This window comes from Branchiostoma belcheri, unplaced genomic scaffold (assembly GCF_001625305.1).
Source record: "Branchiostoma belcheri isolate BF01 breed outbred unplaced genomic scaffold, Haploidv18h27 scaffold7, whole genome shotgun sequence".
Lineage (NCBI taxonomy): Eukaryota > Metazoa > Chordata > Leptocardii > Amphioxiformes > Branchiostomatidae > Branchiostoma > Branchiostoma belcheri.
Genome location: NW_017804353.1, coordinates 4,668,100 through 4,693,972, shown reverse-complemented (window position 1 = coordinate 4,693,972; position 25,873 = coordinate 4,668,100). Strand labels below are relative to the sequence as shown.

Here is a 25,873-nt window from a genome sequence, read left to right as displayed (position 1 = left end):
GTTCAAGTATTTATATCATGACAATATCACATGAAAAGTCATATTTTTTTCCCTGTCAAAATGTAGAGTTCTGTATAAATTAATGTACAAAAAGTGGAATGAATAACAAGTTCATGTATGTTCTTTTTTGTTTTTTCTTATGCAGTATGAGTTCAAAGCCAAGGCCATCAAGAAGAAGAAAGTCAACATCACAATCTCAGTAGATGGTGTGAAGTGTGCATTGAGGAAGAAGAAAAAGGTGAGAACTTTTATCCTGTACTTGTTGTATTGTTGTTGTGCCTTAATCTTAATCCCAAGAAGGTGGTGGTCATCTTGAAAACCTTATTTTATGATTAACCATTTTGGTCTTATACATGCCATTTTTATCTGCCAATATCAGTGGCTACTCTGAACATGTCTATTTTCTTCTCTCCTTTTTGAGGCGGCCTTTTGGAAGAAATTTGTATATATTATTAGTTAGAAGAAGGGAAGGGAAAAAAAGGTTAAAATACCTTGTGTAATGCCAAACCATCTTCAGCACCATGAAAACATATTGGCTGATCAAAAGTTGATGGTATTCATACTCCAGGCATCATTACGTGTATGTGCTGTCACAGATACATTTGTATTTGAAGGTATTATATAAGTCTGTGGGGGAGCATACATATTGCACATTTGTATCATCCACCTCTAATAACTACCAGAATGCTGGATTACCCAGACCCCCCATCTCTGGCATCTGCTAGACTCAGACGTATATCCCATGTTTGAGTAATGCCTTGCCATCAATTCTCTTTAAAGAACGTACATGTGCATGTAGTCTTATACCTCCTTCTCCGGGATTAAGGTCAGCAGGTGCAATAACTAGACAAGGTAAGGTATTCTGAGCACATCTTGTCGTTTATATTCATGCCACAGTCATGTCAATTGAAGAATACAAATATGTACACATGTATGTCTGCAGTCACGGTTTATTATTGCATTATATTTTCTCCACAAATTATAACGCTTTAGCAATATGAATGTTGACATGAAGCCTTGCAAGGTGAAATTCATTACAAACTTATTATCAGAACTTGAGCTAACATTTATAACATAACCAATGGTTAATAAATGCCATGGCTGGATGCATTCGGTGGCATATTCTCATAATTTCTTGCCTTAGCTTCTTTGTTGGGATTTTCTTTGCAATTAGAACTGATGGTATCTTTCTTACAGTTCTTGACACCGATTGTATATCAACTAAAAGCACTAAACACTTTCATTAAGCTTACACTTGGGTGTTAGAAGTTCATTATGGTTGTAGACCATTTAGAATGAGAAAATTTCCCATAAAAAGCAAATGTTGCCTCCTGTCTTTAGTTGTTGCATTTTCTGCATAGCATTGTTAATCCTTTTTAACTTTTTCCTTGTAACAGTTTTACACAGTTGCAGGTTAAAAATTGATTTGTATTCGTCCACAAGTTTTCAACGTAATCCAAATTTTTATCGAAATTGGAAAGCAAGTAGACATTAATAATGACTATAACGTATTAGAGCACACATTTTCTGGCCCATGTACCAAAACGTCAATAACTAATCATGGTGGGTGTTGCTGGCCATAACAGGAGCTCATCTCTTTTGTGTGTGTGACTATTTCTGATTCACTTCTCCTCTTTGTACTAACATGTTTAGTATGCTCCTGTAACTCCCTGCGAAGCGCACTGAATTTCATTCTCCTACTTGGTGAAGTCTTTAAATTCTGTATTTGCACAATCATTGATTGCAGGCTGCGAATGTAATGAAGAGTGTAATTGATGATGTTGCTTCTATGTCGGCTTCATGCCTCGGATATTGATCAGATCAATAAAATGTACGCCGTCATTTCATCTTGGGTAACCAAATTCAGCCTGGTGTACAATAGAGCATTGTCCGCAAAATACCTGACCAAGGATTTACATTCGGTAATTCTATCAACCAACCCCCCCATGTGGAAAGTTGGCCCAATCCTGCCGAATTTGGTTACAAATGTGTGACTAACTTTATCTTCTCTCTTTCCATGCTAATCTCTTCGCTCCTGGGCCAGCATCTATTGGTTTGTATACACCTGCCTTATCTGTTATCATGGCTTTGGTTGTGTAGTTGTCAGGCATGATAAGAAAGGAAAGTGGTGATGGTAGATTTTATTTGATGGTGAAGAATTTGAGCAGTTAAAGGCAAAAGGCAATACGTCATGATCATGAAATACAAGACAGTTTTTATGTTTATGACTCTCCCAACTCCTGTACATAAAGATAAAAGCCCTATTCTAGATGATTCAGATTGAAATACTTTACTAAAGCACTCGCTTTCAGGATACATCAATTACTAAAGAGTTAACACTGGTCGCATCAATTTTGGAAAGTCACAAGGCATTTGGAAACTCAAGTAAAAATTGATTTTCAACATTCAAGTTTCACATCAGTGTGTAGCTCTTGGTGTAATGAGCACAGTGATATGAAAATTATTGTTCTGCAGTGTTCATAACTTAAGATATCATTAATAATAAATACAAGCAGACCAGTGGTCTTTCCTAACAGCCCGTCAGGCCTAACAATTAGCCCGCAAGTTTTAATTACAGGACCTTCGGTCTAAAGGCACTAGACCACAGGTGTAGAATCCCAGCCCGCGGGCTGATTTACTCAAAAACCATTCAGACCGTCAGCCTAACTTCAGCCCGCGGTCTGGAATTTCTGGTCAAAGAGGTGCAAAAAGCCCAAAACAATGGCATGGAAGGCGTGAATTGATTGATGTTTGCAGACTGTCTGTGCCAATTTCAGCCTGGTGGGGTAAGGATTCAGACCTCACGGACTACATCTCAGCCCGCGGTCTGATCCAAGTGATGTGTAAAACTTCATTCTCAGAGCAGAAAATAAGGAAGGAGAGCATAATCCACACCCATCTGTTAACAGTGTTGTACATTTTTGCCGCTTTCAACCTCATTCACTCACTCAATCACTCAGCTTTGCATGCTCTTTCCACTACATGTAGACCACAAAAAGAAAGAAGAGCTTACAAACACGTTCTGTACCAGCTAGGGGTAGAAAATGAAACAATTTTTTCTCATGAGCATCCTGAATGTCATTGAAGTTCAGTTCAGTTCAGTTGAAACATTGGGAAAATTATGTTACAGACAGTTTTGCCAGACAAAATTCTAGTACTATATAATATGAGCAAGAAGCCTAATACATGCATTGCAACTTAAACCTGCTTTCAAGCAATGGAGTTATAAAATCCTCAGTCCATTTCTGTTCAACCATGGTTCAACAGTTCTCAGGTAATTATTCTGATCAAGGAACAATTGTTATGCGGGATGAAACTAAGTTTAGCTATTGTTCTTGACATGCAAATGCCACTGTCCAATTATCAAGTTGGACTATTGTTGAGTTACACGTCGAATTACAGTACCCCTATCTGGGCAGCTTGACTACTGGGTCACCCAGTAGGAGCCTGAAAAGATGACCGACTATCTTAAAAATAAAACTAGGATTCTCATCATTAATTTCTTGTTCATAATCTAAATCTAATCTAATCATAATACTACAAACTAGTTGAGGGATAGAAAGATTTGGCCAAGACATGGTTCTCAACGTGTGAACCCAGGCCATCTGACACTGTCATTATATACAATGTCATAAGGTTTTCTGATTGGATATTTTTTCGGGCTATTGAGCTACCCAGTGCAAGCTGCAAAGACCATGTCACCCATGTCTGGGTACTAGTAGCCCGACCAGACTCTCTAATTTGATAATTGGACAGGTATGAATGATAACATGCATGGAAATTAATTTTGAAAATTTTCTTCCTGCAGGAAATTTCTGCAGGAAAAACCTACTAAGACATTGTAGATTCCTGCAGATAGAATCCTTCCTAGAAATTTCGGCAGGAATGACTGTATAATAAATAATATACAACTGTTAGGCCACACCAATATACATGTAATGTAGTCTCCACCAGACTCCTTTGCAGGCTAAATAAATAGTAGCAATCGGCTAAGGCATGGAGGTAGCTCCATGACTAAGGGGAACATCATTGGCCAGAGGAGTTGGCCGGCCATAGAGACTAAATATAATGCCATTACTTTAGTACTTGTTTCTCAGACTCATTCACTTGAAGAAGAATCCTGTTCTATAGAATTACAACATTACATCAATATTCTCTCAAGGTCACCTTAGTAATTGATCAATGATCATCTGATTTTTTGTATGTCATGACAATTCATGCAGTCTGATAACTCAATGAATGCTTTTGCTTCGGAAGCAAAAGCATCCCCTTTCTTCAGCTGTAAACACGTCTAACATTGATCAGATTCTGACTGGAGACTAACTTCAAGTTGTTGCTTGGAAGTTAGAACTTGTTAATTTTATCATAATCACCTCCCCTCCCCTTTTGTCACCCATTTTTAAAGAAACTGTGTTCTTTGTGTCTAGGGGATAACAAGCCTTTACAATGTAATTCATGGGCTTATTGAGGGATGTCTATTATCACTCTATGGTGACATTTCCTTGGGCAAATGTTGGCCCTCCAGGAGCCAAGGAGCTAGCCTGGCAGCAGTCTGGTACCCATGTAACAGTGGGGGGGTTATAGGCACTAAAGCTCGCCCCTGTTTCTTACACCCAGGCTACCTGGTCTGCTATCATACATGTACATCCTGCGTTGTACAAGCATTTTACGTTCTGTTCCTAAATTTTTGGGAAATATCCAAACTGAATGAACAGCTCTTTTCATTATATATATAACCTATTTGAGATGTTTCACAAATATTGTAACAATTAGAAAATTTTCTACTTTTTTTAAATCATACTTTGAAATTATCTACTAGAAACATTGTGTTTTTTTTCAAAATGGTTACAATTTGTAATGTGGAATATAGCAATATAGAATTGACTCTAGGCCTTGGGCAAGCACTTCCAATTAAATTGTAATTACTTATTACAAATCCTGTAAAGATTCTCATCATTAATTTTTTGTTCATAATCTAAATCTAATCTAATCATGATACTACAAACTAGTGTGGGATAGAAAGATTTGGCCAAGACATGGTTCTCAGCGTGTGAACCCAGGCCATCTGACACTGTCATTACAATGTCATGAGATTTTCTGATAGGATATTTTTTCGGGCTATTGAGCCAGTGCCAGTGCACCCATGTCAGGGTAGCCCAACCAGACTCTCTAATTTGATAATTGGACAGTGGTCATTTGCATGCCTGGAACAATAGGTGACCTGAGGTATGACCCGCATAACAAAGGTGCAGGAACAGAATAATTACAAAAGAAAATGTAACATGAATTTCCTAAAGCATTGTACAACTCCTTGCACTGAAAGCAAGTTCATGTTGCAAATTGAGGATCGATTCCTTGCTTTTTATGTTTTCAGTGTACATCGGCTGAGGCTTATACATGGCAGGATTATGGCACACAAAACTCCAAATGTTTTCCTTTTGATTTAAATGTTTCCATGGAGTTATTGTTTATCTGTTAACCATGTCCATTCATCTTGTTTTGTTGTGACCTGTACTTAGCCAAGTCTTCATTCTTTAAAAAAAAAGATAAATTTCTACCCCCATGATGTTTCAAAGGGATTTGGCCAGGGGAGTTGCCCATCCATAGTAGGACAGATTGGACTATACCTGCCAAACAGAAACTGTAAGTGACCATGAAGTGTCCTCAAAAGTTGGCTTCCAACACCACAACCAATCAGGTCTAATATGAAGTGTTCTTGCTGAGACAAGGGTCTTTTATGATGCTATCTGATCTTTTTTAGTCATAACCGTTACACAAATGTTACACCCCGCCCAGGTATCAGCCCAGGTAGCACAGCAGGAGCAAAATCCACCTCCTCAAACATGTTCAAAAAGCTTTCTACTAGAAAGAGACTTTTTGCAGTCTTAATAGCAGAACAATTATTCCCATGTACAGGAAAAATTCTTCCAGTAGAAATTTCTGAAGCTTTTGCAGAAAATGTTCAAAATGAATATTCATGAAAGTTATCATCATTCATACCTGTACATCATACTTGTCAATAATATGTAATCACTTATTGAAAATATTAGCTGAAAATGTGAAGGGTGTTTATTAATATGAAGTGATATGAAGTGAAGTGTAAACCATCATCAATCTGGAAGCATCAATTTGGAAGCATATTTTTGTTTCCCACTTTCTGTTTGGTGTTTAAAGTCTGAAGGTTCTCTATCATAAGGCCTAATCATCAGCCCAGCCTGTCCACAGACCGACAGGCCTGTTCAGGCCCGCGGGCTAACCATTGAGCCCAGACCTCTCATGAATTTATCACAAACTTGTTAATTACACAGGTGTGAAAATGTGAATTCTCATTAATTCAGTGGTTTTCATGGGGTGTTCATGAGGCTAATTGGATGCGGTCTGGATGTGGGCTGGCTAACTCAGGCCGCGGGCTAAAGTTTAGGACTGCCAGGCTAAGCTGCTGGGCATGACGGTGTGTGTTCTAGACCGCCAGGCTTGCAATTTTTAAAGTCAAATATCTTGATAAATTTGTACATTCTGACCATAAAAAAAGCAACCTGGTACTGAAGATAGCATGATCTTTCCAATGGCATGCAAAAGTTCACTGTACATCCAGGAATAACAAAGTTGAAAATCAGGGGTTTCAACATAGGTGTCTCAAAATTCGGAAAGTGACATTCCAAAATTGAGGTGACCAGTGTTAGTTAGTTGTATGCACAATGTGTACATTGAAGCAAGTACATACATACAAATACAATGTTGCAAGTGCTTTGCAACTATTCAATAATGATCTTCCTTACCCTTTTCTACAATCATACATGTCCCTTTAGATTTGTATAGAAATACTCTGAAATGCAAATAAACCCACTGAAAATTAAGGATAAAAAGATACCTGTTTCTAGTTTATTACATTGTCATTGGGACCCATAACTCCTCCAATACACACGTATGCCTACCATTTTTTGCATGCAATTCCATTGCATTTTCAACTGCTGTCCAGACTTGACCAAGCTAGACTGATTGACGTAGATTTGGTGTTGCATGTATGAAAGTCTGGTGTATTACATATCAGGTCTGGAGGTCAAACCACTTAGAACCAGCCAGATGACCTGTTGGTGATGGGAATGCCCTTGCATGCCCAAATATGTTGATGCAATCAAATTTCTCAAAATAGTACTAGTCAAAACCAACTTATTGCAATGATTCAATACCACAATATATTATATTTGCCAATAAATGCATGCTAGTGGGTGAAAGGTAGTGAACATTGAAACAGATTTTTGTCTTGTTTTACACATGTATGATTTGAGATAAATTTTCACTAATGTTATGACAACTTTTCTGATGAACTTGTACCTGGACGTTGCACCCATGATGATTCTCCCTTGTCAATCACCCAGAAAAAGCAGTGGACCTGGGATGAGAGCAAGCTCCTGCTGATGTCACACCCTATCTACAGGTGAGTGGTAACATCTGGATGATATAAGACATCTATAACAGAAACTACCTGCAGTACATGTACATTGATGAATTACAATACAGTCATAGGCAATTCACATTTTACTACTGGATAGAGTAGTAAAAGCCATTTAGTGAGATGCTGAAGAAGAGTGATGGATGTCACTGGAATCATCCGAAACTTGACCGAAAGTTATCTCTGTAAGTGTAATATATCCAGGAGTGTGAATTGCCTATGAACACCTACCATACTTCAGGGCTCCAAATAGTTTTTTCTGGAAACCTGCACTGGTGCAGTGACATGCAAAATTACAAATCAAACAGTGATGAAAAAGTGAATTTCATGAAGCATGGATCAAACTCAATACCTGAACTGGTGAAGGTTAGGTGCAGGTAGACATCAGAAATACCTGCACAACTCCAAATGTACCTACACTTACCTGTATATGTATTTCGAGCCCTGTACTTGGTAAGAGAGATGTGCACACCCAACAGTGAAATAAAGAGAGATTCACTGACTTGAAAGAAATGTAAGTTCATAAAGAAATACCACAAAACCAGCAGTGTACCATTCCTACCACAGACGGACATAAATAATTCAATGCAGCACAAAGCCACAGGCAATTTTATCGACAGTGTTCAAATGAAAATTCCTCACATAACTTTCAGGATAACAGGTATAATGTAAAGGGTCTTGGTTTTATTTCACAGCACAATTAAATCGGATGGCACCACACTGACAACTAATTATATGGCTATCGACTACGCGTCTGTCATAAAATTTCCCAATTCCCGTTCATCCTGAAACGGTGCGTTTAACTTGTATCTCAGAGTGGTAAAGCGCTCCCGAATCAGCAGCACTATTTTATGGGTGATTAACATCGTGTATCGCATTTAGGATGAATAAATCGGTCTGCAGGGAAAAGATGTTTGTACCCATTTAGCATTGGAAATAAATGACTTGCAGTTTTCTACCCTATTAGTTCTCGGTAGATATGTCACAACAGGACAATCACCAAGGGTTCTAAATTTTAAATAGTATGGAAATGTGACATATTACTCTTACACTTGTTACAGTGATACGCTGATATAGAATCATGAGTCAAGCCTCATTTTTGTGTTGATTCAAACTGTAAAATTTCATTTTGGCAGGTCCATTTCATTTAGATTTTTATCGCTGTTGGGTAAAATAATTGCTTTTGAATTAAAGGTTACTCACTGACCTAAGTTTTACGTTGCCTTACGATAAAAATGAGGCACTGGTTGGGACATCATTAAACATGTTTCCCACCGGATGTCATAAAACCATGTGCTATGACCTTGCCAGGTGCTGCAGTCTTGTTCCGTGATTGGTAAAGTCCCTTGTGCAACTTGTAATGGGAAGATGCCTCTCTGATAAAGCCGACTAAACCCTCAACCCCACCATTGGGTATTGTCTTTGACATTTGCATGGTCATTATTTTAAGATGGCCGGGGTAGTGATCACCATTTTATGATGTACCTATCCTTGGCCGTAAAAAAGCTGGAGACAAGCAAACTCCCATTTGGATCATAAAAGAGCAGAAGCAATACAGGACTTGATTGCTACATGCATCCCCGATGGGTCCTGGGATGATTATATTTGCATTTGATGAGCCGAAAAAGCACGGAAGGAAGGCTAGAGAAGAGCTTATGATCACGTCCAGTCTGTACCAGTGAGCCTTGTCGACCCCTGGTCACCTTTGTCGTCCCGTGGACACCACACAACTGATCAGGATGTGCAGAGAAGCTATTGATTGCGTGATTACTTTCTGCCCATGTCAGACAGTTGTCTCAGTTTATCGCTTGCGTTTTCTCCGTGCCGCTAATCGAAAATATTGCTGTCTGTGATGAGCTGTCGGAAGTGTGATAAAACGTGACAGCGGGGTGTCTTCGGGGAAACTAGCGCAGCTGAGTTTGAGATTGGAGGAGGCAGGAAGGTGACCCATCCAAGGTTAACCTATTGATTGGTTGAATGGAGGGTATGATTGAGAACTCAAGTTTCTGTGTCATCAAGACTTAGTGTTTGAAAGAAACTACATCTTTCAGTAAACTTAAAGTTAGTGTATCCTTTTATGGAATCGACCAGCAAGGATTCTGTCAAGTTGCATGAAAATAAAGAAGTAAACCTGCACAACAACAGAAAAGGAAGAAAGAGAAAACTTTGTACCTTGAACTCTTGACTTGAAACTCTTGAAATTCCACCAATATCTTCACCAGCCCACACACAAAGGCACTTTCATAAGTCAAGGCATATCAGGCCCAATATCTGCCCACTTGCCCATAGAAGGTCTGTGGATCAATCCCAGTAACAGACTTCTTGCAAGCCATACCGTTTCTAATAATAGGCAGACATCCATTTTGAATGTCTGTGTGATACGAAGTAATGTTGCTTTTCCGAAGTGGCAATGTGAGAGCGAAGTGCTGGATGTAACAGTAAAAGGCATTGTCATATTCTTCACAGGCCCACTTTTCCGCACATTTTCCCCGTGCAAATTGTGATAACGTGTCTGCTCCATCAGTCTTGTAAAAGGACCGGCGCCTGCCTTTGTTTGCTAAGGCTTAAAACTTTGCTCAAGATGAATGAAACTAGCATATCTACCTCCAGCAGATACAACGCAGTCCTACATTGTAAGTATAGTTGAGCTGTACATGGTGCTAGCTGTTGATAACAGTTTACATGTAGAGCAGAACAATAGTATAGATAAATGACAAAATGGGGGGAAAGTGATGGCCATTTCTTTTATCAGTGAAATGCCGGGACAAAGAAGATAAAGATGAAGTGTTGTTTGTTCCCTCTTGTGTCAGAATAAAAAGGGTGGTTCTGGTACATCAACCATCATTCAGTGTTGTCCAGACACAGGAAATGGGGTGGAAACCCTGGCACCCCACAAATGAAACCATTTATCCTTGGAGAACTGGTCTCCCTCAAGTGGAAAACTGTCCAGAAACTTGGGGAAGATAAAAGGGACTGACAACTCTGAGTGGGCTGCTGATAGGCTCAAGTGTTCCATATTCACCCACCTGTCAGAATGAGTGATAATGGGGGAGGGGGGCTGTAATCTGGGGGAAATGACTGTTCACCTTTGGTGTTCAAGGTCACAGCTTGAGGTTGGTTTGGGTTTGAGAATCATGCATTTAAACATATACTATACTCTTTTTAGCACACTTCAAGGCCTTCTCATAATTACCTGAATTTATTTTCTGGTAAAGGTCACCTGCCAATGACCTTTGTGGTATATTTTTGCCACTGCAATTCTTCTTACATCATGTCTGATGACTTATTAATGCATGCTTCCTTCAAAGTTCTGAGAGGTTTACTTTCTTTTATCATTGTACTGTGAAATGATATGTTTCCCAAATTAGAGGTTGTTTCAGGAAGAGTGCCATTGAAAAATCACGATGGTCAGATTTGGGCCCAAAAGTCCCACTCCGCTACTATGGAGATCGAATCCCCCGAACCCGCGAATCTTGTTCGATATGACGTCATTCGAATAGAGCGGGCGTTCGATCTGGGGTTACCCGCGGTCATTTACAGTAAAGTCGCTACAACCGGCTACTTCAAGCTCTTTTTTACTTGGGAACCACGGAACAGGAAAAATCCACCTTTCCACAAACATTAACCGTTTTCAAAACATTACATCTATGCCGTGATTTTATTGTGGATATGTAACATGTAACGAAGCTACTGCCGTCGTCATGGGTGACCTTGAAGGTCAGAATTCTTGTTGACGCTGTTATAAAATCCAGGTCCCCATAACCAAGTGGCATAGCATGCGTGCAAACATGGTATTTTAACCATTCCCAAAAATCGCTCAAATTACCTCATTGAGGTCTTGTTTGGAAGAGGAACGATTTCCGCAGATTTCTGTCTTAGGGATTTTTTAAATATGGCCGCGATTACGAATTATCGGTATTTAAAGTTAAAACACTGCGTTTTTAGCTCTTCTTTTGACTGTAAGTCGAGTTTTAGTTAAAAAATAAAAAAATCCTAAGACAGAAAGTTTAAATTTACTGTAATATTTCTAAAAATCCAAAAATCTAACCTTATTTTTAATTTTCGGGGCCTCTTAAAATCAGTTGTTTGGTTCTCGTGAACCCTTTTTGAAATCCGAAATTGATCTCATTTGGAAGCAAATGTACACAAAGTGGAGCAAATGCAGTGCAAGAATAACATTTGAGGTAAACAAAATCACTTATTACATTTTATTTTGACGAGTATTTACTCTCCAATTACTTTTGTTTATTTTCAAATTTTACCCGTTACCCCCGGGCCGGCCTGGGACTCCCGCGCGGCCACGTTCGAACACGTTCTGTAACCCGATACCTCCCTAGTAATGCGACTTTTAGCCTAGCAACCGACCGCCGTGAATAGAGAGCTAGTTGACCTTTCGGCCTTTTACCTCACCAAGTTGAATAAGATTTGGTGAAGAAGAAAGCTGCAATTTGAAGAAAACTGCAAGGGGGTAAAACCAAACTTTTTTCTTTCTAAGGGTTTGACTTTTGAACAACCAATTAAATCCTAATTAAACCAAAAAATTCTAGTAATGAAATTATACATTTTAGCCTCCCTGCTGAGTTGCCTAGATAAAAGTTGTAAATGAATGTGTATAAAGAAGACTACATATGATGGTTTTAATTTCATGCTTAATCAAAACCAACCATGGAACAAGAGTGACAAGTGTTGACCATCATCAGTTACAGCTTGACCCTTTTCCATCTACAGGAAGAGATATGATGATAAATCGGTAACTTTATCTCTTCAAAACATGGTGATAATAAATTTTTTTGTCACAGGTTGTTCACACACACCAAAGTGATTTTCTCAGTATCACTAATGGAATGTTGCCTCAGATTCCAATGGCCAGGTGTTAATTAAAGAGCGGTTTACTAGTAATGATTTAGATCATTACTTCAAACCTAACCGTAGAGAAGTGTGGGGAAATCTATCAAAACAGCAACAGTGAAAGAAAGAACAACATCTTAATATCAGTTCCTCCCATCTTATCAAATCCAATCAATCTTAATGTGTCAGTTGGCAGGGTTTGTTGAAGCTCATAAGACTGTTGACAAGTTAAAGCAAGTAAAGTGTACATACATTACATAGAGTCTATAATCAGCATTCTAGACTAACTATACATTTGTCTAAACATTGTATGATTCAAACTGGCAGAATATTACATGTAAATCCTAGGCTTTAGACAATCTGGAGTAGATCATACCAAGATGTCTGGTGAAAGGTCCAACCTTTGGGGACCAGAATAACTTCCATATGTCTTGTATCTGCCACCTGAGACCCTCCATTTCCTGTGCCCCAGGCTGGTGGATCAACTGGGAGAAGGTTTGGGTTTATCTGCAACAGACTGTCCACCCACTCGCTCACTAACAGGACTGTCTGCACCTAACAACTTATCAAAAACAAAGGTTTTCAAACAACAACACCTTGGAAATTGATATTGTGGAGAAAATTTAGATACTCCTTGGGATTTCGCTGAAAGCTTCTGGTGTGTGTATATAGTTGTAACTTCTACATGACATTGTATTATCATACTATTGTACACTTATCGACCCACTCTGTTGTTCAACTCATTGTTGTTGACTTATGATCTCTCGATGTCAGCAGATGGTCTCCTGATTTCCTTCGTGCATCTCTCCTTTTCTCTTTTTCTCTCTCTCTCATCTGCTTTTTCTCCTCCTTTTGTGCTCTTCCATTGACACTGTCTACACTTCATGTCCGCCCACATCACATACCTCCAAAGGTTTTCAAATACCTGCAACAACACTTGCAATTTGATATTGCTAGATTTTCCTCTGGGAAATGCCCTGGAAGTAAACTTCTGATATGTAGTTGTAATGTATCACTCACTATCAGGAAAAACAACAGCCACCTACACACAGCGTCTGTCTACCTGTTTTCTACACCCACTCCTTGTGTATTGGGTGGCTCCAACATCTTGATAGTGCAGTCTGCACCTGCCACACACCCACACCTCATGCCCTAGATTGTACCAAAAACAAAGGCTTTGAAATAACAACACATTGATGCTGTGAAGAAAGGAAAGATGCCTACATGTAGTTGGTTTTCCACAGCCCCCATAGTAGCCTCTAACAAATGTATGTATAGGAGAACACTTCTCCATGAAAATGAAGTCAGCTCAGACACAAATTTCAAATTTTAAAGTTTGATGTTGATCAGTATCACCATAGCTGCTACATTACTAATGTTGCCTGGGGTAGCATTGCCATCTTTCATATCTCAGCCTTTCAGTTTCTATCAACCTTTGAAGGCGCCAGAATTAACTTTGACTTTAACGGTTAGGGAATTGATTTCAGTTCTGTCTAAAGAGCGTAATGGACATTGATTTATTCGGTTTTTGCCAGGCTGTAAAATATTGCTGTCATGTCTACTTAAAGCAGCTCCAATGCCACGGGGTAAGGTTGGTTCAATGTCAAGTTCAAATATGTAAATGATCCTTGAGTATCTGCCAAGGGCAGGTGAGTAATGGGACTCTTTTCACCAGTGAAAAGCTTTTAAACTTATCTGAAAGTTTTATCTTTTCCATTCCATTGGAACTTGGACACTTGATCTCAGTCCCTGATTTGGGATGATAGATGTACAACTGGAGAGCTGAGCAGCTATACCCTTGGCAGTGATGTTAAAAGCTTTGTCTTGTGTACCATTTTCTCTTTTTGGCAGTGTTCCTAGTTGGGATTTGGGGTTACAAATTCCTTAACACTACATGTGCATGTACATTTGTAAATGTATACATGTACAGATACACATACAGATACACATTGGCCTGAGGGGATGAACTTTTGCAAAGTTTTATGGAATTGTTTCCCAGTTGGAACCTAATACAAATGTTCATACAACTTTTTCCCCATCGATTCTTCAGCTTTGTGTTGTTGCCAGTATACTGTACAAATCTATTTCTAACTGATATGATGTCCATTTTAATGCCTGATTCCATAACCTCTTTTGGCAGCTTGCAACTTCTTAATTTTTTATACATCCAGATCAGATGTAATTGAAAGAGACAATGTGCCTTCCTTGTAAGTAACGAAGATTTTCATGTCATCAGCTTAAAGTGCTTTTGGATAGGACACTTCAGGCCGAGTCCTCAACAATCAGACTTTGTGACATTCAAAAGGATCCCAGTAAAGTTTGGATAATCGGTAAATGGTTTCCTTATCAGGCCCTGTTTTTCTTGCCATCTGCCTTCCACAGCAAATTGTCTAGTAGCCCTTATCCTTTATCTGGTCGTCTGCAGAGGATTTTTGGAGTTAGAGTTATCAGCGCAGAGGTTGGTTAAGAGCCTGGTTATCTGATGGTCCCTGTCTGAAAAGCTGTGCTTTCATGTAAATTGCAATGGCCAGTTTGTTTACGATAACCCTGGTCCTTTTCTTGACAGCCATGTTACATACACACTACTCTAACAGTAAAGTAGAGATTCCCAACTACTAATCTCATTTGTTAGAAGGCACCCATGAGTTTCAGCTACCATGGAGAAGGTCACAATATTTCTATTCCATTTCTTTGTTTGCGGACATTAAATTTAATGTCTCCTATGATGATACATGATATAATGTCCTTGTGTGCGGTATTACTGGTACCAAAAGTAACAGAAGTCAGCAACACGACTTTACTCAGTCCAGGGGTTTAGTTGAAGCAGGAAGTCATTTTCTGTCTGGCCATCAAGGAAAGTCACCAGAATGGCACTCTAACATCAGATCACCTCTGATGCGTCCCTAACTGCCAGTCAACAGGGGGGCTGTTGTCCCTCTCAAATGGTGCGGAATGGTTAGACTGCAATGTCATGCCTCGTGACCTCAACGCATCCAAGCGTTTTGAGATATTGGATAAGATTTAATATCAGGCCACTGGGCCGGACTTGAATTCATAAAATTTAAAAGTTAACGAAGCCCTACAAAGTCAGTGAACAAGTAACTCAACACGGTTGCTTCTTTACAATATAAGCAATGTCAGGGGCACAAAGTACATGTACAAACATGTAGTACCAACATACAGTTTTACACGTAAACTAGAGCCAGGCTTTGAAGTAGTAGCCACTCTAGTGTAATGTCTTCTCTGATGCGTTCCTAACTGCCAACCCAACAGGGTGCAGTTGTTCTCTCTCAAAATGGTGCCTAATGGTTGCCTGTATGCCTCATGACTACAATATTTGTGAACATTCAAGATATTGGATAACTTTCAATATCGGCTCTGAATATGATATTAATATTAAGGCCACTGGGCCAGACTTGGATGTCATGAAAACTTGACGAAAACCAAATCAATAAAACTTGACAAAAAAATCTGTGATTAATGATGCAGTAATGGCAAGTAGAAACAATGTATGCCTATCATATGATTATCAAAGCTCCCAATCAATAGAAATGAAATAAAGGATTTGTTGGCATCCGTCCATCTCAAAAGATGCCAATATGACGAAATATATGTAACAGAAGTTTTCGGCTAGATAACAGGCACAATAAGAGTATGATAAATCAAATAGGACAGGTAAATTTATCTTCCTGCTTCACTTCATTGCGACAGAAAAGTCAATACAAAATTTCGCCATGCCAATATTGTTCATATGAGATAGGCAGCCTATCACCACCATTATTTTGAAGTTATTGCGTTTGTCCCCATTTTCTGCTGCAACTGGTATGCCCAGTTTGGGGCAGGCAGATAGGATAGTGGTACATGAACGTTGACCTACAGAATGATGGTGCAGGTCATAGCCAATAAATGTCATGGCTAGTAGAAGTAGAAGAAACTTTTTGTGACTTTTCAGGTCATGGTAGCCGCGAAGAAATTTGATCAAAAGTTTACTTCGTCCTTGCAGGGAAAGTTTTATATTGTCAATTTGTTATTAGCAATTTACCCATTATTATTCTGTATCAGTACTGCAGTACAGTAAGTGTTGCAATCTTGTTACAACGAGACAGTATGTTTTTACATACCTGCTAAAGCTAATCCTTTATAAAAGAACATGTAATCCAATCCACCTGTTCATGGATAGTAAAAAGGAATCAAAATCTTCAGAATCAGATTACAGAAGCTAATGAGAGTGCTTTCAGATTAGGTACTTCTTAATCCTTTGATGCAACTGACAGAAACATTGCCATAAAAAGCATGAAACTTTTTCAGCATAAAATGTGGTCGTCATTTTATGTGGCTACTTTACATGAATGTTACATTGAATCACAGTTTGCTAGTTTTGAAGAGCTTGCATATGTTCATCTGTGAGATTTAACCTTGTCAAAACCATCTGCATTGAGGAGGAAAAGATGTGACAACCACAGAATCTTCCAATTTTGTAGAACCAGAATCAATCCCTCACACTGCTTACATATAGGAAAGATGGCCTGGATTTGCCGCTCGCAATTTGTAGCTACAAATAAAGATCCCAGTGAGGAAATGTGACAACTGCAGACAACCACAGCATCCTCCAATTTTGTTGAAGAAGAACCAATCCCTCACATTGCCTACATATAGGAAAGATGGCCTGGATTTGTCCCTCGCAATTTGTAGCTACAAATAAAGATCCCAGTGAGGAAATGTGACAACTGCAGACAACCACAGCATCCTCCAATTTTGTGGAAGAAGAACCAATTCCTCACATCACCTACATGTAGGAAAGATGGCCTGGATTTGCCCCTCGCAATTTGTAGCTACAAATAAAGATCCCATCGAGGAAAGATCCAGGGAAGATCAGAGGCTTCTCCGTCAGGAGGTGTCAGCCGGGCAGAACCAGTTTCCAACCAGCCAGAACCGGCAGACAGATGCGGTCCTGCTCCAGTGGGTTCCCCCTGTGTCTCACCAGGGATGGAGGCAGTCTGTCTTCCTTACAAAGCATGAGAGAGTGTGAGATCAGCATGTACTATACATTTGTATCCTCTCCCCTACTGCTCTGCTGGTCTAGATAAGGCAATGCATGCCAGGCAGAGGTGTTTTTTTATTGGTTGTTGGCTAGACAAGATTCAAAGAGACTGCTTTCAGCTATTTTCAATCATGAAATGTATTCAAGTATCCAATGATTTGTATTATATTAATCAAGTAAGAGGGACAAAAGATTCTTCAGCATATTCTATAGAGGTAGGATTTAAAGATTTTATTTGTTTAACAAAGATATCCTTATGAAACTAGAAAGAAATTTATCTGACTGTTCTGTAATGAATAAAAATTACAAAATTACCACAAAAACGTGGCTGCAAAATTGTATCACTCATCAAACCAGGGAACGGAATTGATGCTGCCTACTGATACACCTAATGACGCACAGGTCTGCTAGTGCTATCTCTACGATATGCCTTTGACCAAAGGCAGAATAAATGCCCGTTGAGTAGAGATTGAAAAGCCATTCAGGAGCTTTGCGAAAAGATTGCTCACCTTTAGCAGTAATGGAATGTCACCTCATGCCAAGCACAGAATAATGTGTGAAAAATTGGGAACATGTTGCGGATAAGGAATGCCATTAACATCGTAATGATACATAAAGTGCAAGCCATATACGGTGTTCTTTATCCCATAATGTTCCCCTTTGCATTGGCCAAAAGTTTCACCACTGAAAATGTCTTTTGTTTTATCAGAGTCCTCATAAAACCAAAGACGATTTTCAGGCAATGGTACGATGAGTTTGAAAATAATGTCTTAAAAATCTCCCATTAGCTTGAGGCTGGTTGGATGGTTAACAACAATACTTGCACGGCGTAAGCTGATAAAATGAAGAATTTTTGCTGAAGGGTGCGGTATGTTGAGCAGCAGTTTGTAAATATCACTGCATCAGCCATTTGTTTTATTGTGATGCACGGAACATAAGTTTATATGATAATGGTGGAGGGCTTTATCCCGTAAAGTTTCACATGTTCCATTCGTCAGTCACCTTGTGGATAGGTCACACCTGGCACGGTGTAATAAATGCAGATGCACTTTTATGAAATGAAAGGCAATTATATAGAACTTCTTAAAGCATATGCTGCATCTACATGTCCCCCGGTAGGTAAAATGTGAGAAGAAAGGGTGGTACAGGAAGACAGTTTGAAGAAATATTACTAGGAATACCCTTGGTTCTTGCTGTCAGAAAAAGCATTACTCGGCTGACCATGCAACATATTTTGGCCTTGCAAGCAAAGGTAGGCATTGTTACATCTAAAAAGTAAAATGATCGGAATCCGTGGAAAACCAAGTGTGATTTATTATTTTCTGTGGTTTTATTTGATGGCGAAAGCGTATATTTTCTGTGGTTTTATTTGATGGTGGAAGCGTATATGTACGATCAATATTCCCCCCATATTAGCTCACCTCAGCATAAAGTGTCGGATGGATGACAAACTTATGTCTGGTCAAGGAAATGATGTGGCCTCACATGATTCTTTCACTCCTGTGGCTGAGGCAATTTATTTGGTGGTTTGGTTTTAAGTTAGCGGCACGGTTTAAAGGTAATGTAGTGAAAGAAGTGCTAGCTGTAAATTAGGATTTCGTCAGCTTGGGTGGTAATGATTTGAAGCATATTAAATAGAAATGACTGGAAATTTAGATGAAGGGTTAACAAGATCTTGATACTGATAGCCTGCATGTAAAATATGAGCTAGACATCAATATCACAAGGTCATGTATTCCTAGCATAAAAAGGCGGCTGTATTAGAGGCCAAGTACGGAATCGTTTGTAAATTGCTGCTGAAGTAATTTTTCCTCTTTTCCTGTGAATATTGTAGAAGAAATTAGATGCTTGCACATACATTGTACTCTATGTAATCAAGCAGTCATGAATCAAAAATCCATCGCATCAAAGGGCTGAGGTCTGGAGATTGAATTGCCGGATCACTACTCACAGAAAATAAGGGGCCTGAGTCATTTACAGAGTTGCTCCAAATCTTCATGGCAAGATAAAGTAGTGGTCTATCAGATTTATGGCTGGGTCAGGCTTTCATCAGTAATGAAAGGACAGGAGGATGAAAGTATGGAGGGCAGCTCTCTCCACACAGAAGGAAACTTGTAACTAAGGCTCTTATTACTGCTTTAATGGTGGTTTCCTCTCACTGAATTGCTTCAGCACTGTACTTCATAGATAAAGTTGTCAACTTTGATAAGGTGTTATTACCACAGGGAACATTGGGATCAAAGGAGCAATCTTTTGATGTACAAATTACTGGAAAAAAACTCTTCCCACAACAGAACTGAATGGAAACTTTATATATACGTTGACCATTTCCCACTGGTGTGTTCTAATTTGCTCATTTTAATTTGGTACATGTTTATGTTACAATTTTTTGGATATCATCAACAAAAAAGTTAGATATACATTTGTACTCTACATGTATATTACCTTGCTTTAGGTGTGCCATAGTACAGAGCATGGCTATGGAAATCTAATGATGCAGGTAGACACATTGTGCATATACTTAAAATTGCCATGTATAGCTTTTAAAGTGGGGAAAATTACCTTCTTTTGGTGATTGACATCCAGCTATATTGCTATTGATCCACTTAGCTATGAAATGTTTGAAACAGTGCCAATGAAAATATTATGCTTTTATGTAACTGTCTCATGCTATCAAGGGCAGTGACAGGATTATAGTTTGTGTAACACAAACTTTAACTGTTCAGGGTTTATGGATTGCCCACTAGGGCTATGGCCGCAGTGGGGGCGAGGGGTACTTCTGTCATACGTCATTGAGTGATGGGTCAATGGAGTCATATTCTTAGATGAAATTGAGAAAGTTACCATGGCAGCTATGATATCAATTTTCATTCAAAATTTTTGCATTCAATTTTTGCTTCAAGACAAGACTGCAAATGACATAAGTCACTAGCGGTAAGTCAGAGGGATTTGAGGAAGCGAAACGTGGCTGACAAAACACAAAAGACCATTGAATCTGTACCACAAGAAAACAGGAAGTGTGTGAACAGACTTAAAGGAAATATTTTACATTCCAAGGGCACAACAAGGTCACCAGGAGGTGACTGGGTCATTGCCAAGTATTCTTTTCAGGAAGCTACCGTGCCCTCCCATGGTGCAACAGGCCTGACCTATGTCAGCACACTGTCAAGTCCAGCTTAGAAGATGTGGTCAGATCCTGGCCTAAGGAAATGATCTGATTTCCCCTGGAAAATGGAGAATTCTGTCTTCTGTAAGACGTGTTGACACACAGACAGGGACAAGAGGGGGCGTCTGAACTTGCTGTCAGGTTGAGAAGTGTGAATAGTTTTGTTTGGTGTTTTATTTTCTCATCTGTCTTGTAGTTTGAACTCTCTCTTTTCCATCAAACTGAAAGAAAAACACAAGGCAAAATGCTATTTTGGAAGATGATACTGATAGTGCAATATTGCTTTGCTAAAGCACAGTGGATCACCCCTATCCATCTACATATAGAGTGCTGGGTTCTTTCACCTGTGGAAATTTGACACCTGAATCTTCTGCCAGAAGCTCCCCCATACATCCCCACAACTTCAATATCCAAACTGATAAGTGCAATCTAAGAAACATATTACCAGGAAGCAATTACCAAATTGAATGTTGAATGATAATGGAGTGTTGCTGTCAAAAACCTGGAGTGTACCTTTGTCCTTGTATTGAATTCTGATATTCTCACAGTAGGAAAGCATAATTACCTTGGCAAAGATTTCCTTTGACCATTGATGGACTGTAGACATTTCACAAACGACACGTAGAAGTGGCACGTTTCATCTTACTCCTCTGCGGTAATTGGTTTCCGAGGGATCGGGTAATGACCTTTGTAATTTCTAGAATGTGCCTTTGGTTGACAAGGATCACCCAAATTAGGGCTGTTGATTTATTGGTTCGCCTGGGGTCAGGGCCACATGGAATATTCCATCCCTGAATTTCTGCCGAATCTTGACAATCTTTCTGCAAATGCAGAATGCAGACAGTATTTTGAACACTGGCCCCACTCCACAGAGACTGAAATCGTGACCAAGGGAATCTTTGGAAAAAGTCTTGTCACATAGATTTCCAGCATTCTTATATGTTATGTACATTATGGGATCTTCCAAATACTCTCCAGATATACTTCACTCACTCATCATTTTTGGTTTTGCAGTAAATCTGCCAGCAAATGTTGGCTTAACCAAGACAAAACTCTTCTGTTTAAGTGCTTTTGAGGCTAGCCACATTCCACTTTCAAGTTCATTGTCCTACTCCCACCCACCCTTGCTTGGCAAATGCTCAGTTTGACTTGCTTAAAAACTTTGTGAAAAGTTCGTAGGAACATATTGCTGTGTCATCAATTGGTATTACAGCACAAAAGGATTATAGAACTTCTGTTCAGGCGGAGGTCACCACTTTTACCTGGACACCAGCTGGTGGTATTTCCTCCAGCAAGTGGTTATCAATCCTACTTCACTTCTACTTCACCATTGTCGCAGTGGACTGGACAATTCCATTACAAAGTCAAGGGGACAAGATTGACCTTGAAGCAAAGAAGTACCAAGGAATCAAGAATGAGGGATACTTAAAAGTGCAATATGTATTTCAACATTCTCATTATTTTACAATTGATGGTTGAAGAGGATTTGTGGGTGCTGTGGACCGAATATCTCAATTACAAAACTTTGCTGACAGACATGATGTCAGTGGCAGGAAAAGGTTAGGGAAGTCAGGAAAATGTCATTGGGACAAAAATTGAATACACAGCTGGTTTAGTCTGTCTAGATCTCAGACACCAAAATTGATTTCCATATCCTAATAGTATGGTCTACCGTAGTTTTTGTTGCCTTTTCCAGGTGCTAGACTGGAAGTCTATACAGAAAATCCCTGTATTGTAATACCAATCAGTTGGACTTTCCAAGGAACTAGATACGTAATTACTGCGTTCTGGTCAGCTGGCAGGTTACGTATTCGAAGTTGATGACAAAACCATACTGCTCACTTGGCCGGCATTTCCTTCTTTCCTGGCAAGAAAGTATGTGGTTGGAATGTTAATAACTGAACGTCGTTCCAGCCAAGTGTTGAAGTCATAACAACTATGAGAAAAAAAAGATGTCTGTAAACTTTTGGGTCATTATGCACAGAAAACTTAAATGAATGTGCTTGTAGACTTGAGCATGGATAATGATGCTTATGGGACTTCTACTTTGGATGTGAGTCAAGGGTGATTCCGTAATGAGAATTGCACATTTTTTCAAGAGATCCCCCATGACATCTATTCCTGTAGGGCACCAGGTGGTTGGATTTGCGGGAGGCAGGGGTTGCAAATTTGACTTCCTATATTTTCTTAATACACGCAATATTTCTTAAAACAGCAACATCTTCCCCAAGTGGGCACCCCAAGGTCATGTACAAATGACACGAGGTAGACGGTGGGTCTTCTTAAGGAGGCTTAACGATGCGATATTGTGCACACACCTGTTCCGAATATGTCGCTGGGTAGCAAATGGTTTGTGAAGGTCGTTTATTTGGGAGAGAGTTTCTTGGAGGCACGCCATGTCAAAAGGTGGAGACGGAATATTGCCTGAAATCCTGGCTCCTTCACATTTTGTATCTGTGGAAGATTAATAAGAAAGGAAAGGAAAGGATGACTCGAATGAATATGTGGTGGTTGTACATTTTGTAGGCTAGACACACCCAGAAGTTTTGAAAAGTTACAAAGAAACTTTACAAAGTAGACTAATTTCTGATGTAAGTGAATATTTCGATCTTTTAGACTTGTCCTTGTGCTGGAAATTTTGTTCAAATGTATTATTGATTGGCAGTCCATGAACGTTATGATTATGTTTAGAATGGCACCAGATATCTACATAGGCTTTTCAGTAGGTAACCAACATAAGACCATGGAAGATAACATAAATGTAGAAAGACCCTGGTTTGACGCAAAACAAGTTTTATATACACCGTAGAAAGATGGCTGGTACAACACTCGTAATTCATTGGCCCGTCTGTAGCAAGAGATAAGAAACTGGTTCAATTCATTTTAGTTAGATTAGAATCTATATAGTTTCTCAACAAAAAGTTTGTCTAGACCCCTTTAAAGTTTCATCAGTGTCAGTCCAGACTGGGTCCAATATACATGTAAAAGTGCATTGTGTCAGCTTTAGCAGATGGGCTCAAACTACCTGTTTATGCTTGAGGGCTATTAGATAACACAATTATGACATCCATATAGATTTACAATGTAGCTGTAAAATATCTTCACCCCACACATAAATGTTTACTGCTTACATGAGGCCAATCAAACTTGTTGTAGATTTATTCATTTTTAGTGTCAAAGTTTGAAAATTATAGGTGGCAAATTCAGGGGCATTTTGACATGATGCCCTTCAAACCATATAGAAACAGAATGCAGAAATGTAGGTGCAATCTGCGGAAACAATCTACAGACACCAGGTGACATGGTGATCAGTTATGCACAAATTCCCATGTTCCCATTTGTCAGTCTCCAACAACATGAGCACTAATTATTGATGTCTCATTCCCCATTTGGGCAGCTCCTGTTCAAGGTAAAGTCTATCTGCTTTGCCTGTGGCAAGCATCCGTTTGGGTGTACTACAGGGCCCTTGTTTTCCTCAAACTCAAAGCGGCTGGCATTTTATGCCTGAGTGGGCAGCACCAACTGCACAACCCAGATAGGTAATTCAAAATTCACCTGCGACACAAGACTGACAAGTAAAGTACATTCAACTCTACTGGCGGCAATGGAGTGATTCATACAGCCACTTTTGTCCCAAGTTCGTGTCTAACTTTGAGACAAGTGCCAGGCTGTCATGAAATATTAGGTACAAAAAGTCAACATCGTGTGTAGAATATACTTTTTGTCTTTGAAAGGTATGAGTTCCCCTTATGCATGTACATCTGCAGGTGTAGTGTTTTAGTTCCAAGTACAAACGTGATGAAAGTGTACAATTGTCTGGAAGTGCTGGCTCAGCTTTTGCCTTGCATTTTGATCTCAGCACGCGACATAACCCCTGCTGATTTTGATGTACTTTGATATTGTTAGAGTTAGAAAAAGTGCAAAATTGCACTGTTGATTGAAGCCCCGGGGAGGGGGCTTATAGATTTCCTATAATGACACGCATTATCGCCATTCTGACAATGTGGGAAAAAATCAGACAGGCAAAACAATGTAATTTTCCTGACAAGATTGAAAATTGGTTGGGCAAATTGTCCTAACTATCTCTGCACCGCAGGCGATATTTTAAATTTAAGCTGTCGATAAATGGATTATAATGTTTCCTGGAGTTTCAATACCCCAGAGATAAATTACGGAATAATCAAATGCCAGTATCCATCACTTCTTCACCTTTCTGGTCCCTAGGAGACATTTACAAAAGATGCTGACTTCCAAAACCCGACCTTTTTATTTATAGTGTTCTGTCAATATTCATGGAATTGACGGGCTCTTTTAAAAGGTCATGTCTTCCACTTGCAGTATTCTTACGGTGATGGCTCAAAATAGAAGTTTTTTTCTTTAGTTTGATTTTGCACAGGTGTATTTAGTTTCTGTTATCTTTAAAGTAAGTTTATCCACTTTTCAGTTGCTATGTATTTTTGGTTGCTCTGCTAACTTGTGTTGCTGATGTACATCCCACATACCTGAAAACAAGTTTTGATAACATCCATTTTCAAGGGGTAATTGGTGGGTTCCAAATGCTTAGAAAATAACTACAAACTGTTATCATTTGATGCTGTTCAAATGCATGTAATCTAAGGAAACATGTTTGTAGTGATGTAATCAGAAGAAACATCATTTCTGATGAGGGGCATATTTTTCCTCCCTTACGTGATATTACATGTCAGCACAGAGGCATTAAAAAGTTGACCTATCTAAATGGTTTGACAGGTTTCTGAATGGAATTCCTCTCCGCAAACAATTAAACCAGCTTGTGGTTGCTCAGTTGAGGCTGGAAAAACCTTTTAAGCTAAAAGCATCTCTGCGGCTGGCAGGTGGGTAAATGGGGGGCACTCAAATGTCAACATCTTTAAGCACCTGCCCCTTCCCTGCATGTCTTGCTGTGTTTGATTACATGTATTACAGGTGGTGCCGGAAACTCTGAAGTGTCACCTCTGGCTCAGGTTCCCGCTCCGACAGACATCAAAGGCTGGACGTTTTTGTTCTCCTACGATAATTATAAGAGCGGTTGTCTTTTAAATTGTGTGGTGTTAAGTGGTTTATTTCATCACAACTTACTAGTACAATTGCTACTGTGACTTTTCACTGATGTTTATCTAGAAATAACTCTTCTAGTAAGTTCTACAGCTCTTAGGAGAAGCACTGAGTAGCAGTAAAGTTTACTCAAAGCTTTGCCATCACAAAAGCAAGACTGATTAACTTGTTTGATTAGTGATAATTACGACCCCCAGAGGCTTCCGCAGTTGTAATGACTACCTGAGAAGTGGCATCACTCAGAATTGTTCATAATGTAAACATTCCCCCTCCCCATGCCATGAACACACAC

General features: G+C 39.3%; 1 protein-coding gene across 1 annotated transcript in view; it reads left to right on the top strand.

The window, feature by feature from the left end:
• The window catches only part of LOC109484485, an 80,041-nt gene that overhangs the window by 41,855 nt on the left and 12,313 nt on the right, over nucleotides 1-25,873 (top strand). Inside the window, exons 8-9 of the mRNA XM_019787754.1 lie at nucleotides 146-238; nucleotides 7,380-7,438. Coding sequence (XP_019643313.1) covers nucleotides 146-238; nucleotides 7,380-7,438 — 152 coding nt within the window. The remainder of the gene's footprint in view (nucleotides 1-145; nucleotides 239-7,379; nucleotides 7,439-25,873) is intronic.